The 12,522-nt window shown below is 45.8% G+C and overlaps 1 protein-coding gene and 1 long non-coding RNA gene across 3 annotated transcripts in view; one reads left to right on the plus strand and one right to left on the minus strand.

Moving 5' to 3' along the window:
• KRIT1 (KRIT1 ankyrin repeat containing) overlaps nt 1-1,653 on the plus strand; it is a 39,756-nt gene extending 38,103 nt beyond the window's left edge. For both annotated transcript variants that reach the window (XM_008261745.5, XM_002713810.6), the window contains exons 16-17: nt 548-664; nt 1,163-1,653. In XM_008261745.5, the coding sequence (XP_008259967.1) occupies nt 548-664; nt 1,163-1,231 (186 nt within the window). In that variant the 3' untranslated portion in view covers nt 1,232-1,653. The remainder of the gene's footprint in view (nt 1-547; nt 665-1,162) is intronic.
• A 263-nt stretch (nt 1,654-1,916) lies between these two features.
• On the minus strand, nt 1,917-12,156 carry LOC138845905 (uncharacterized). The gene is made up of 2 exons (XR_011383222.2): nt 11,703-12,156; nt 1,917-2,445 (listed from the first exon to the last, which is right to left on the minus strand). It is a non-coding gene; the product is annotated as an uncharacterized LOC138845905 (long non-coding RNA).
• Nucleotides 12,157-12,522: the final 366 nt, after the last annotated feature.

Genomic DNA, 12,522 nt, shown 5'->3' on the forward strand with positions numbered 1-12,522 from the left:
GCATCCCATATGGACACCAGTTCAAGTCCTGGCTGCTCCTCTTCTGATACAGTTCCCTGTTAATAGCCTGGGAAAGCAGTGGAAGATGGCCCAGGTTCTTGAGCCCCTGTACCCACATAAGAGACTTGGAAGAAGCTCCTGGCTCCTGGTTTTGGCTTGACCCAGCCCTGGCCATTGCTGCAATCTGGGGAGACAACCAGCAGATAGAAGATATTCTTTCTCTCTCTCCCTCTCTTGCTCTCCCTCTCCCTTTTCTTCTCTCTTCCTCTCTCTCTCCCCTGCCCCCCCACATGTAACTCTTATTTTTAAATTAATTAATTAATAAAAATTTTTTTGTTAATCTGACGCAAAGAATAGCATTGCACAAGCCAGTCTTCCCAGAATCTACCATATGTGATGCAAGTTGTGTGAGGTTAGTGTAGGCACTTTGAATAGTCTTTATTATAGCATTCAAAACCGAAACATTATGTTTAGACCTAAGTATATAGATGGAAAGATGTTATTTTTAATATCTATCTCAATACAATGATTTCCAATTACGTTGCAGGCTTTACTCATCAGTCTTAAGTATGGCTGTTTTATGTGGCAGTTGGGAGATGCTGATACTTGTTTCCAGATCCATAGCATGGAAAACAAAATGAGCTTTATAGTGCACACAAAGCAGGTAAGTCTCTACCAGTTATTTTGGGCTTCTAATAATGAGCGATTATATCAGTAATTTTACTTTTTTACCAAATAGCATAATCCATTTAGCCTCGATGAAAATCTTTAATATTAAATTAAAATGTTTAATATCAAGGCAGGCCTTTCCTAAGCAAGGGGAGCCAGAAGTGGGCCTGTATAATTCATTTCAGTTTTACGACAAATCATTTCTTGTCCCATTCTTGATAATTCCACTCAGTAGACCCTGTCCCTTCTATCAGGGTATGAGGTAGTCCTTCCCTCTCTGAACCTGTGTCCCGTATGAGCCACTAGTCTGTCCAGTGGGTCACCTCTTAAATCCCTTCGGAAATCTTGGGTAATTCTCCCTCTGTATTTCTTAGCAAGTTGCCTCCCGATAAGAAAGTTCCTTTGCAAATAGGTAGGGAGGGAACTTCCCGTATGTCCTTTAACTATTCTTACATGTTTGATCTTTCTTGGTGACATGTATTTTATTTTGTAGGCTGGTCTTGTGGTAAAATTGTTAATGAAGCTAAATGGACAGTTAATGCCCAGTGAAAGAAACTCATGAAAGGAAAGCAGCTGGTACTCAAGTAACCACATGTTGTAATACAGACTTTTTTCCATGAAAGATTTCTTAAAGTATTACTTTGAACAAGGTGTTTAGTCTCTTGTAATATATATGTATACTGTTATGTTGTACAGAATCTGTACTTATGTTTGGTGTGTAATATACCAATTAGTTTTATATAATAGCCTTATAAGCTGTTCTAATTTTTGAGAGAAACACGTAAAAATTGTAGATTGATGGTCTGTATAATATTAGACGAAATAGGTATATAAAAATTATTTTTGATAAAATGGTAAAGAATTTGGAGTGGAATGTTAATGAAATTAAAATGTAGCTTTGGTATAGCTTTGTGAATTATTTCAAAATATAATGAAAGTCAACATGATTTGAATAAAGAAAATGTATTTTCTACTTAGATCATATAACATTGTTATTTAAATTATTTTCTGCAACCTATATACATTTCTTCATGTGTTTTTAAACTCTTAAAATGTATAGCTGGTATAAGGTAGTGTTTCTCAAAGTATAATTCTTAAACACCTTGGGTCATAAGTTTGGTTTTTGTTTTGTTTTTTTCTTTTAGAATAATTCTAGACCCAATAAGGAACTTAGATTATTAAAGCTGAGAAATTACACAAAACTGACTAGCACACAAACATATATAGACACATTTTAAGTGACAGTCTTTGGATATTAGTAGTTGAATTTTTTTTATTAATGTATACTGTATTTTTGAGTTGACTTAATGGTTATTTATATTGCCTTTACATTGTAGGAAGTAGATCATCAAATCTCACTGTTTCATGTAGCAGAGTGCTGAGATCACAGGGAAAGAGCCAACTTGACCAATGTGCTACCTAATAAGCTAGAATCTACAGTTTTTCAAACTAATAGACTAATGTGTTTTAAATGAGTTCAGAGATAAAGTAGTCATATTTAAAGTTGCCCTATGGGAGCTGGTGCTGTGGTGTAGCGGATAAAGCCGCCACCTGCCGTGCTGGCATCCCATTTGGGCGCTGGTTCAAGTCCCAGCTGCTCTACTTCTGATCCAGTACCTTGCTGATGCACCTGGGAAAGCAGAGGAGGATGGTCCAAGTCCTTGGGCTCCTGCACTCACATGGGTCTAGCTTCAGATCAGCCCAGCTCCAGCTGTTGAGGCCATTTGAGGAGTGAACCAGCAGATGGAAGATCTCTTTCTCTGCCTCTGTGTTACTCTTTCAAACAAATAAATAAATCTTATAAATAAATAAAATTGTCATACAGAATGAAGATAATTTTTATAATCATCTCTTCACATTATTTGTTTTATTCTATTTTTAATATTATGTCTAAGCCTTATTAAAATTAAGATTGTATGGCTGGGGCTGGCGTGATAGCGCAGTAGATTAATCCTCTGCCTGTGGCGCCGGCATCTCATATGGGCACTGGTTCTAGTCCCGGCTACTCCACTTCCCACCCAGCTCTCTGCTATGGCCTGGGAAGGCAGTGGAGGATGGCCCAAGTCCTTGGGCCCCTGCACCCACATGGGAGACTGGAAGAAGCTCCTGGCTCCTGGCTTCAGATTGGCACAGCTCCAGCCTTTGTGGCCATTTGGGGAGTGAACCAACGGATGGAAGACATTCTCATTCTCTCTCTCTCTTTCTCTCTCTCTGTAACTCTGCCTTCAAATAAATAAATCTTAAAAAAAATTGATTTATCTTCAATTCTGTGCTAGGCATTATTGATTCTACATAAAATATATCCTGCTCAGGGACCAGTGCTGTGGCATAGTAGGCTAAGCTTCCACCTGTGGTGCCAGTCTCCCATATGGGCACCAGATTGTGTCCCAGCTGCTTTCTTCCAATGCAGCTCTCTGCTATGGCCTGGGAAAGCAGTAGAAGATGGCCCAAGTAGTTGGGCTTCTGTACCCGCATGGGAGACCCAGAAGAATTTCCTGGCTTCTGGCTTCAGAACGGCCCAGACCCAGCCATTGTGGCCTTTTTGGGAGTGAACCAGTGAATGGAAGACTGTTCTCTCTGTCTCTCCCTCTCTCTGTAACTCCACCTCTCAAATAAATAAAATCTTAAACAAACAAACACAAAAAACCCCGATGGCTTCTGTTGTTACCAAATAACCTGTTGATTCGCAAACCTAAAATTTCAGCCTCAACCTCTCTTCTAGAACTGTAGATCTTTTTTCTTTTCTTTTTTTAATTTGAGAGGTAGAGTTATAGAGAGGGAGAGACAGAAAAGTCTTCCATCCACTGGTTCACTCCCCAAATGGCCACAAGGGCTGGGGCTGGGCTGATCCAAAGCCAGGAGCCAGAAACTTCTTCCAGATCCCCAAAGCAGGTGTGGGGACCCAAGCATTTGGGCCATCTTCCACTGCTTCCCCAGGCTGTAGCAGAGAGCTGGATCAGAAGAGGAGCAGCAAACTGGTGCCTGTGTGGTATCTCAGCACCGCAGGCAGAGGCTTAGCCTACTATGCCACAGCACTGGCCCCTAGAACTCTAGATCTTAATTTCCAAGTTGTGTTATTTTTGCTCCATCCAAATGGCCTACAGAGAATTTAGGTTTTATCATAGCTAGAAGAAGAATTTGTTTCCTCTTTTTTCCATTCTGTCTTTGCACTCATATTTCCTATTTGATTAATGGCATAATGAAGTTACGTTCAGTTGCTTAGCCTAGAAATCTTGATATGGTCTTCAACTTCATTCTTTTCTCATGCTATACATTCCATTGATCAAGTCCTATCAAAGTCTTATGAATCTTTTCCTAGTCTCTTTCCTCATTCCCTGCAGCGACACTGAAGCCCTCATTCATTCCTTGGCTTATAGTACAGTCACGCATCGCTTAATGACAGGGATACATTCTCAGAAATGCATCATTGGGGGCCGGTGCCGTGGCTCACTTGGTTAATCCTCCACTTGTGGCGCTGGCATCCCATATGGGCGCCGGGTTCTATTCCCAGTTGCTCCTCTTCCAGTCCAGCTCTCTGCTGTGGCCCAGGAGGGCAGTGGAGGATAGCCCAAGTGCTTGGGCCCCTGCACCCACATGGGAGACCAGGAGGAAGCGCCTGGCTCCTGGCTTCAGATCAGTGCAGTGCTGACCGTGGTGGCCATTTGGGGAGTGAACCAACAGAGGGAAGACCTTTCTCTCTGTCTCTCTCTCACTGTCTGTAACTCTGCCTGTCAAATAAATTAAAAAAAAATTTTTTTTTTAATTTAGAAATGCATCATTAAGTGATTTCATACTTGTTCAGACATCATAGAGTATACTTATGTAAACTGATCTGGCTACAACATTACTACATGACATAATTTTTTTTTTTTTTTTTTTTTGACAGGCAGAGTTAGGGAGAAAGAGAAAGGTCTTCCCTCCGTTGCTTCACACCCCAAATGGCCGAAGCCAGGAGCCAGGTGCTTCCTCCTGGTCTCCCATGCGGGTACAGGGTCCAAGCACTTGGGCCATCCTCCACTGCCTTCCTGGGCCACAGCAGAGAGCTGGCCTTGAAGAGAAGCAAGCAGGACTAGAACACGGTGTGCCGGCGCGCAGGCGGAGGATTAGCCTAGTGAGCCACAGTGCCAGCCAACATAATTTTTTTTTAAGATTTTATTTATTTGAGAGGTAGAGTTACAGACAGTGAGAGGCAGAGACAGAGAGAAAGGTCTTCCTTCTGTTGGTTCACTCCCCAAATGACCAAAACGGCCAGAGCTGCGCTGATCCGAAGCCAGGAGCTTCTTCCAGTTCTCCCATGTGGGTGTGGGGGTCCAAGGACTTGGACCATCTTCTACTTCTTTCCCAGGCCATAGCAGAGAGCTGGATTGGAAGAGGAGCAGCCGGGACTAGAACTGGTGCCCATATGGGATGCTAGCACCGCAGGTGGAGGGTTAACCTACTTCGCCATGCCGGTGGCCCAACATGATATAATCTTATGCAACCACCACCATGTACAAATCTGCCCATTACTGATGGAAACATCATCCTGCAGCTTATGACTGTAGCTCCTACCCCTACCTCAGGCTCTACACCCTGATGTCAAGTTAACCCTTTCCAATTCCCTAGGAAAATCTTACATGGTTCCCCTTTACATGTAGAATTAAAATTCAAAATTCTTTAGAGTTGAACATAGGGTCCTTAATACTCTGTAACTCACCTACCTATTCAGAGTAATGTCTAAGCACTTCTACTCTATCCTATGCTCCAACTTGATGTTTCCTTTCTCTGGCTCTACAGTCCCAAGATGAAATTGAATACTTTTCTGGTTTCTATTTTTTGGGTATCCTGGGTGCTTTTGAAGTATAGCTAGGAGTTAGAGTTGTTGTTAATAATGAAATTTATCTAGGAGATAGCTGAATGTTTTTCCTTTCAAAAGCAGGAGTGAGAGTGCAAGTGGTACCACGTCAAACAACTTGTTCTGCAGAATACAGTGTACATTCCTGAAGTTGAATAGTATTGCTGCACCATTAGGAAGGGAAGAGGGGACTATTAGAATAGTGTAATATTATAAACTGTTAAAAGTGACATTTAAAAAAAAAGTGACAAAGTCATTTTTCAAAATTAGAATTGAGAAAAAATAATCATCATTATTTATAAGACCTAACAAATTAGAAATGAAAGAATAATGGGGAAACTCAAAAACCTTTTAAGATAAGATACTGGGTTTTTCTTGTGTGTGTGTGTTTTGTTTTGTTTTTGTTTTTTTGTTTGTTTGTTTTTGACAGTCAGAGTTAGTGAGAGAGAGAGACAGAGAGAAAGATCTTCCTTTCGGATTGCGCTGCGCTGATCTGCAGCCAGGAGCCAAGTGCTTCTCCCTGTCTTCCATGCGGGTGCAGGGCCCAAGGACTGGGACCATCCTCCACTGCCCTCCCAGGCCACAGCAGAGAGCTGGACTGGAAGAGAAGCAACCGGGACTAGAACCCTGGGTGCCAGTGCCGCAGGCAGAGGATTAGCCTAGTGAGCCACGGTGCCGTCGATACTGTTTTTTTTTTTTTTTTTCCTTTTCATTATTCTTCATGTAAATTGGAGTACCTTTTACATGCCAGTGATCCAGTGATTAGAAAAAGCCCTTGCCTTAAGGGAACAAGGTTTAATGAGGAAAGAGCAGCTATCTAAGTTATTGCGGATTAAGAGAGATTTGAGACGACCAAAGGGGTATAAAGCATATTCAAGGAGATAACTGAAAACATTTGAAACCCAGAGAAAAATAAAACTAACCATATACAGGAAAATTATAGATCACCAATAACAATCAGTTCAATCAAGTCTGCCCCAAGATATAATCAAGTTGACTCTCCATGACTAAAGATAAAGAGGATTCTCAAAGCCACTAGAGAAAGAAACCTAACACAAGGCTGTCCCAATTTGCCTGACTGCACACTCTTCAGCAGAAACCTTGCCTGCCAGAAGGGAGTGCTCAGTAAGTACTAACGGAAAGACAGCGTCAACCAAGAATGTTATACCCTGCAAGACCACACTATAGATACGGAGAGATAAAGGTATTCCTAGAATGTATCATAACCAGATGTTAAACTCTTCAAATTGAGGGAGTTCTAACAAGCAAGGAGAAAGTATCAGAAGACAGAAGTTCCATGAATGCAGAGCCCAGAAATAAACCCATGTATTCTCAACCGATTTTTTTGAACACATTTCTAGGAACATTGGAGAATGGACCACTTATGAATAACATACTGGGAAAAGTGGATATCCACATCCAGGAGAATGTAACTAGACCCCCGTCTTTCATGATAAATAAAAACTAGCTCAACATGGATGTTTTCTTTTTAAAGATTTATTTATTTATTTGAAAGGCAGTTACAGAGAGGCAGAGGCAGAGACAGAGGTCTTCCATCCACTGGTTCACTCCCCAAATGGCCACAATGGCTGGAGCTGTGTTGAATTGAAGTCAGGAGCCAGGAGTTTCTTCTAGGTCTCCCACATTGAAGCCACCGCCTGCAGTGGTGACAGAAGAAGCTCCTGGCTTCAGACTGGCCCAGCCCTGGCCTGCATTGCAGCCATCTGCAGAGTGAACCAGTAGATGGAAGACATATTCTCTCTCTCTCTCTCTCTCTCTCTCCCTCTCCCTCTCCCTCTCTCTGTAACTCTTTTTAAATAAATGTAAAAAGCACAGAAAACAAAAAATGTATGGGATTTCTCAAACCGAAAAGCTCCTACGCAATACATATGAAAGACTACGTAACGTGTAATGTCAAAAACTAGTAAGTAGGAGAGTTGAATCCAAAATCTAACAATCTGGTTTCTGAATTCAGACATTAGTTTGGTAAAGGAGAGGTAGCTACAGAGGATTTAAAACCAAACTATGAAGAGTGTTCCCTGCTAATGGGGAGCCACTGACTAACTCAGATTTGCATACTGAAAGACCACCCTGGGCCAGTGCATCTATAGGAGGGCTCCAAGTGGGGATTCTGAGTAACAAGGTGTAAGGCAACCTGGGCCTAACCTAAGGTAATGGCCATGGGAGAGACCTTTTAGATGGGGGAATAATGGAAAGGGGAGAGTACGAACAATTCCCCTCGCTGTCCTGAGCAGCTGGGAAAATGGTGCCATATACTGCCTACAGTAGCGGGTAGGAGAGGAAGTTTTGAAGAAATAAATTGAGTTCCTGGTGCCCAGGGGAATGCTGATGGAGATGTGCAACAGACGCTCCAGTTCCCGGGGCTGAAGTTCACAAGACTGCAGGAGATGGCAGTGGAATACAGGAACAGACTGAACACACCAGGGAGAGAGCAGAGATGCAAACCCACATTTGAGAAATGCGCAAAGGTAGGGGAGTCCACAAAGCATCCTATTAGGACAATGGATGTTGGTGTGGAAAAGAAATAGCTTGGCTCCATTTTGCATATGGTGTAGCCAATAAATTTTATATGTCAAAAAGTAAACATTAAAAGAATATTTGATGTTACTAGGGAAGATAGACCAGCATATTTTAGTGTCAGCATATTCATCTATGTATATTTTTAAATGGCTGAGATAAGAGGTGTTCAATGACTGATTATGAAATTGGAAGTTTAGGGGCCGGCACTGTGGTGTAGCACGTAAAGCCCACTGCAGTGCCGGCTTCCCATATAGGCACTGGTTTGAGTCTCGGCTCCTCCACTTCCAATCCAACTTCCTGCTAACGCACCTGGGAAAGCAGAAGATGGCCCAAGTTCTTGGGCACTTTCTCCCACAAGGGAGACCCAGAAGAAACTCCTGGTTTTGTCCTGGCTCAGCCCTGACCTTTTACAATATTTATTTTTTTGACATGCAGAGTAGACAATGGGAGAGACAGACAGAGAGGAAGGTCTTCCTTTTCCGTTGGTTCACCCCCCAATGGCTGCTGTGGCTGGCGCACCGCGCTGATCCAAAGCCAGGAGCCAGGTGCTTTTCCTGGTCTCCCATGGGGTGCAGGGCCCAAGCACCTGGGCCATCCTCCACTGCACTCCTGGGCCACAGCAGAGAGCTGGACTGGAAGAAAAGCAACTGGGACAGAATCTGGCGCCCTGACCGGGACTAGAACCCAGGGTGCCGGCACCGCAGGCAGAGGATTAGCCTATTGAGCCGCGGCGCTGGCCTACAATATTTATTTTTATTTATTTATTTGAAAGGCAGAGTTACATAAAGAGACACAGAATAAGATCTTTCACCCACTGTTTCACTTCACAAATGGCCACAACAGCAGAAGCCAGGGACCAGGAGCTTCTTCCTGGTCTGCGTGGGTTCAGGAGCCCAAGCACTTGCGCCATCTTCCACTGCTGTCCCAAGTGGATCAGAAATAGAGCAATGGGGTGAGGGAGCGGTGCTGTGGTGTAGCAGGTAGGGCCACCACCTACAGTGCCGGCATCCCATATGGGTGCTGGTTCAAATCCCAGTGTAGAATCAGAATCAAAATGGAGTGAGTGTGGCTAAAAGCTAATTGGAGGTCTCTTGCTTCTGTACATATCAGCTTTGCTTGCTAGCGGCCAAGGGTGTGACTTGTGAAACTATGTGGACCCAAATTCCCAGGAACTAGGTTGACCAAAATGTGTCCTTCACTGTTATCTTAACAACCAAATCTTGGATCTGTTATTGGGTTTGTTATTATTAACTGTTTCTTACAACCATATTCTGGTTTTCCTCTTTATTGTTCACTGCATACTAGGGGCCCGGTTTGAAATTGTGAGCCCTAGTGGACAGAATACTATAAAAAGCTGTGTAACCTGCTGTTCGGGGCCACACTCTGGTAAGGAGTGTTGGTCCCGATAGGTGGCTGATCCCGATTGGTTACCTTGTCTCTCATGTGTCTCTCATTTGCTTCTCATTTTCAATAAAATGCATGTCTGACTGTCACTGGTTTTTTTAATACTCTATTTTAGCTTATGAGTGAATGCAACACCAGCTGCTCCACTTCCAATCCAGCTCTCTGCTGTGGCCTGGGAAAGCAGTAGAAGATGGCCCAAGTCCTTGGGCCCCTGCAACTGTATGGGAGACCCAGAAGAATCTCCTGGCTCCTGGCTTCAGTTCGGTGCAGCTCTGGCCGTTGTGGCCAATTGGGGAGTGAAGCAGCGGATGGAAGACCTCTCTCTCTCTGCCTCTCCTTCTCTCTCTAACTCTGACTTTCAAGTAAATAAATAAATCTTGAAAGAAAGAAAGAAAGAAAGAAAGAAAGAAAGCAAGCAAGCAATCGGGACCTATGCCCATATGGGATGCTGGCACTGCAGGCAGGAGGGCTTTACCTGCTATGCCACAGCACCAGCCCCCTAAACACTGTTTCATTTCATTTTCTTTCTTTCTCATTCTCTCTCTCTCTCTCTCTTTCTTTCTTTCTTTCTCTTTCTCTCTTCTCTTTCTCTCTCCCTCTCTCTCTTCCCCTCCCCCCCTTTAAGATTTCTTTATTTATTTGACAGAGTTACAGAGAGAGGGAGACAGAGACAGAGAGAAAGGTTTTCCATCCACTGGTTCACTCCCCAGATGACCACAATAGCTGGAGCTGTGCTGTTCTGAAGCCAGGAGTCAGGAGTTCTTCCGGGTCTCCCACACCAGTGCAGGGGCCCAAGGACTTGGGCCATCTTTTATTGCTTTCCCAGGCCATCAGCAGGGAGCTGGATAGGAAGTGGAGCAGCCAGGACTTGAACTGGTGCCCACATGGGATGCTGGCGCCAGATGCTTCATCTACTATGCCACAGTGTTTAGATTCTTTAAAAGAAAGAGTAAAGCCAGGTTTGGGGGGTGGGGGGACTACAAAAACCAAAGGTGATGGAAACTGCCAGCCCATGATAGAGAAGTTTTATCCATCTCCACCCCATGCTAGGCAAAAGACATGGGCAACAGCGTTAAATGCCTTCTATTCAAAGACCAAAAAAATTAGACTTCTGGGACACAAACAAATTGTATTTCCAGCTAATTACCAGGTTCTGTTAGCGGGACAACACATTCATTAGGCAGATTAGCATACAAAAGGGCTACGAATGCAGAACATTCATAAATTCTTAGAAAGCAAGTTGCATTCAGTTTCACCCTTAAATTTCAACTTGGGGGCTGGAAGGGGAGCTGTCCCAGGGATCTGTGCACTAAAACAATGTGAGCGGTCGGAATCTGTGGCAAAGAGTCCTGGGGGAAGCAGGCTGTGGGCCAGGCATTCCGTTGTCAAGGAGGCTGGCTCCAAAGACAGCACAAGCCCTGCAAGTGGAGCCGAGCCTTGGCGAGGAGGCTGGGACCGTAAGCCCCGGCAGGTTCCCACGAGAGAGCGCTCTGGAGAACACGTTAACCTCGCCTTGTAGCGTGGACGGAGGTCATTGTCCATCCTTCTATTTCTCATCAGGTTCAAGTGGCATTTAGAATATTACACAGTACAACTCCTACTGGTTTACTCAGTGTTGTTAAATATTAGATGTTGGTATTAATAAGATCCTTTTTCCGATTTCCTCCTTTCTAAGAGCTCACAGCTGGTCCTTCAACTGAATCCCCACGTTCTACAAATACTACTTGTTTTCCTGGTGTATACTGGCTAAAGCAGGCTGGGACTAACCCCAGCTTCTTTTTTTTTTTTTTTTTTTTTTTTTTTTTTTTGACAGGCAGAGTGGACAGTGAGAGAGAGACAGAGAGAGAAAGGTCTTCCTTTGCCGTTGGTTCACCCTCCAATGGCCGCCGCTGCAGCCGGCGCACCGCGCTGATCCGATGGCAGGAGCCAGGAGCCAGGTGCTTCTCCTGGTCTCCCATGGGGTGCAGGGCCCAAGCACCTGGGCCATCCTCCACTGCACTCCCTGGCCATAGCAGAGAGCTGGCCTGGAAGAGGGGCAACCGGGACAGAATCCGGCGCCCCGACCGGGACTAGAACCCGGTGTGCCGGCGCCGCAAGGTGGAGGATTAGCCTATTGAGCCACGGCGCCGGCCTAACCCCAGCTTCTAAAGAACTTTCTCCCCCTCTCCCTGCCCTACAAGTGACTCCCCAGAGGCACCCAGTGCTTCCAAAACTCAACTCCTTCGGATGCCTTTCAAACTGGCTCAGCCGTTACCTTCTTCATCCTTGGTTCCGGTGCTCGCCTGCGCCTGCGTGCGTGGTTTGGAAGCCCCGCTGTGCCTGCTCAGTAGCCCGCGGTGGTGCGGGGGGGGGGGGGGGGGGGGGTCGGACTGGCTGCACAGCGACAAGCTGGGTCCTGCACGTGTTCAAGTTCATGTCCACCGTGCCTTCACCTCACCTGCCCCTCCGTCCCGGCGGCCGACCTGCAATCAGGCAAGGAACTAAGGCTGGGTGGAAGCACCTGGAAGCGCGCTCCCCGCCCTCACCTAACAGATCGGCACCCTGCGGGCGGCTCGCGAGGATGTCCCGGCGAGGCTCCGGCAGCAAGCCGAGGACGCAGACGCGCGTCCCGGCCCCGCCGCGGCGGCCCACGCGGGAGCTTGAAGGACAGCCAGGCCTGCCCCTCGGGTGTCCTAGTGTGACCGAGGGCCAGCTCACAAACGCGCAGCGGGCGCGGCCGGCGTCTCGGCCCGGGGCCAGAGCAGCCGGGACCTCGGCCGGCTTCGTCGCTGCAATCCCTCGACTCGCCGCCACGCGCGCCCCCTGCCGGTCCTGGAAGGCGCCGCAGCGGCCGCCGGAGGCCCAGGTGAGGCCAAGGTCAGCTCTCTCATCGCCCCTCAGCTCCCACTCCTCCTGGCTCGCATTCTGTCCCTGGCTACTCCAGCCTGTGTGGAATGGCCTCGCCCCCACCCTCCAGGTGCACAATACGAAGAGTCCCGTGGCTCCCTCAGTGTCACGAAGTACCTCGAGTCGTTTAGTTTTACTAATGTGTACGTTAAAAGTTGGCTCTATCTTTGCCTATCGACTTGGTAATA

Source organism: Oryctolagus cuniculus, chromosome 16, assembly GCF_051225735.1.
Source record: "Oryctolagus cuniculus isolate XC-2025 breed Fujian yellow rabbit chromosome 16, ASM5122573v1, whole genome shotgun sequence".
Classification (NCBI taxonomy): domain Eukaryota; kingdom Metazoa; phylum Chordata; class Mammalia; order Lagomorpha; family Leporidae; genus Oryctolagus; species Oryctolagus cuniculus.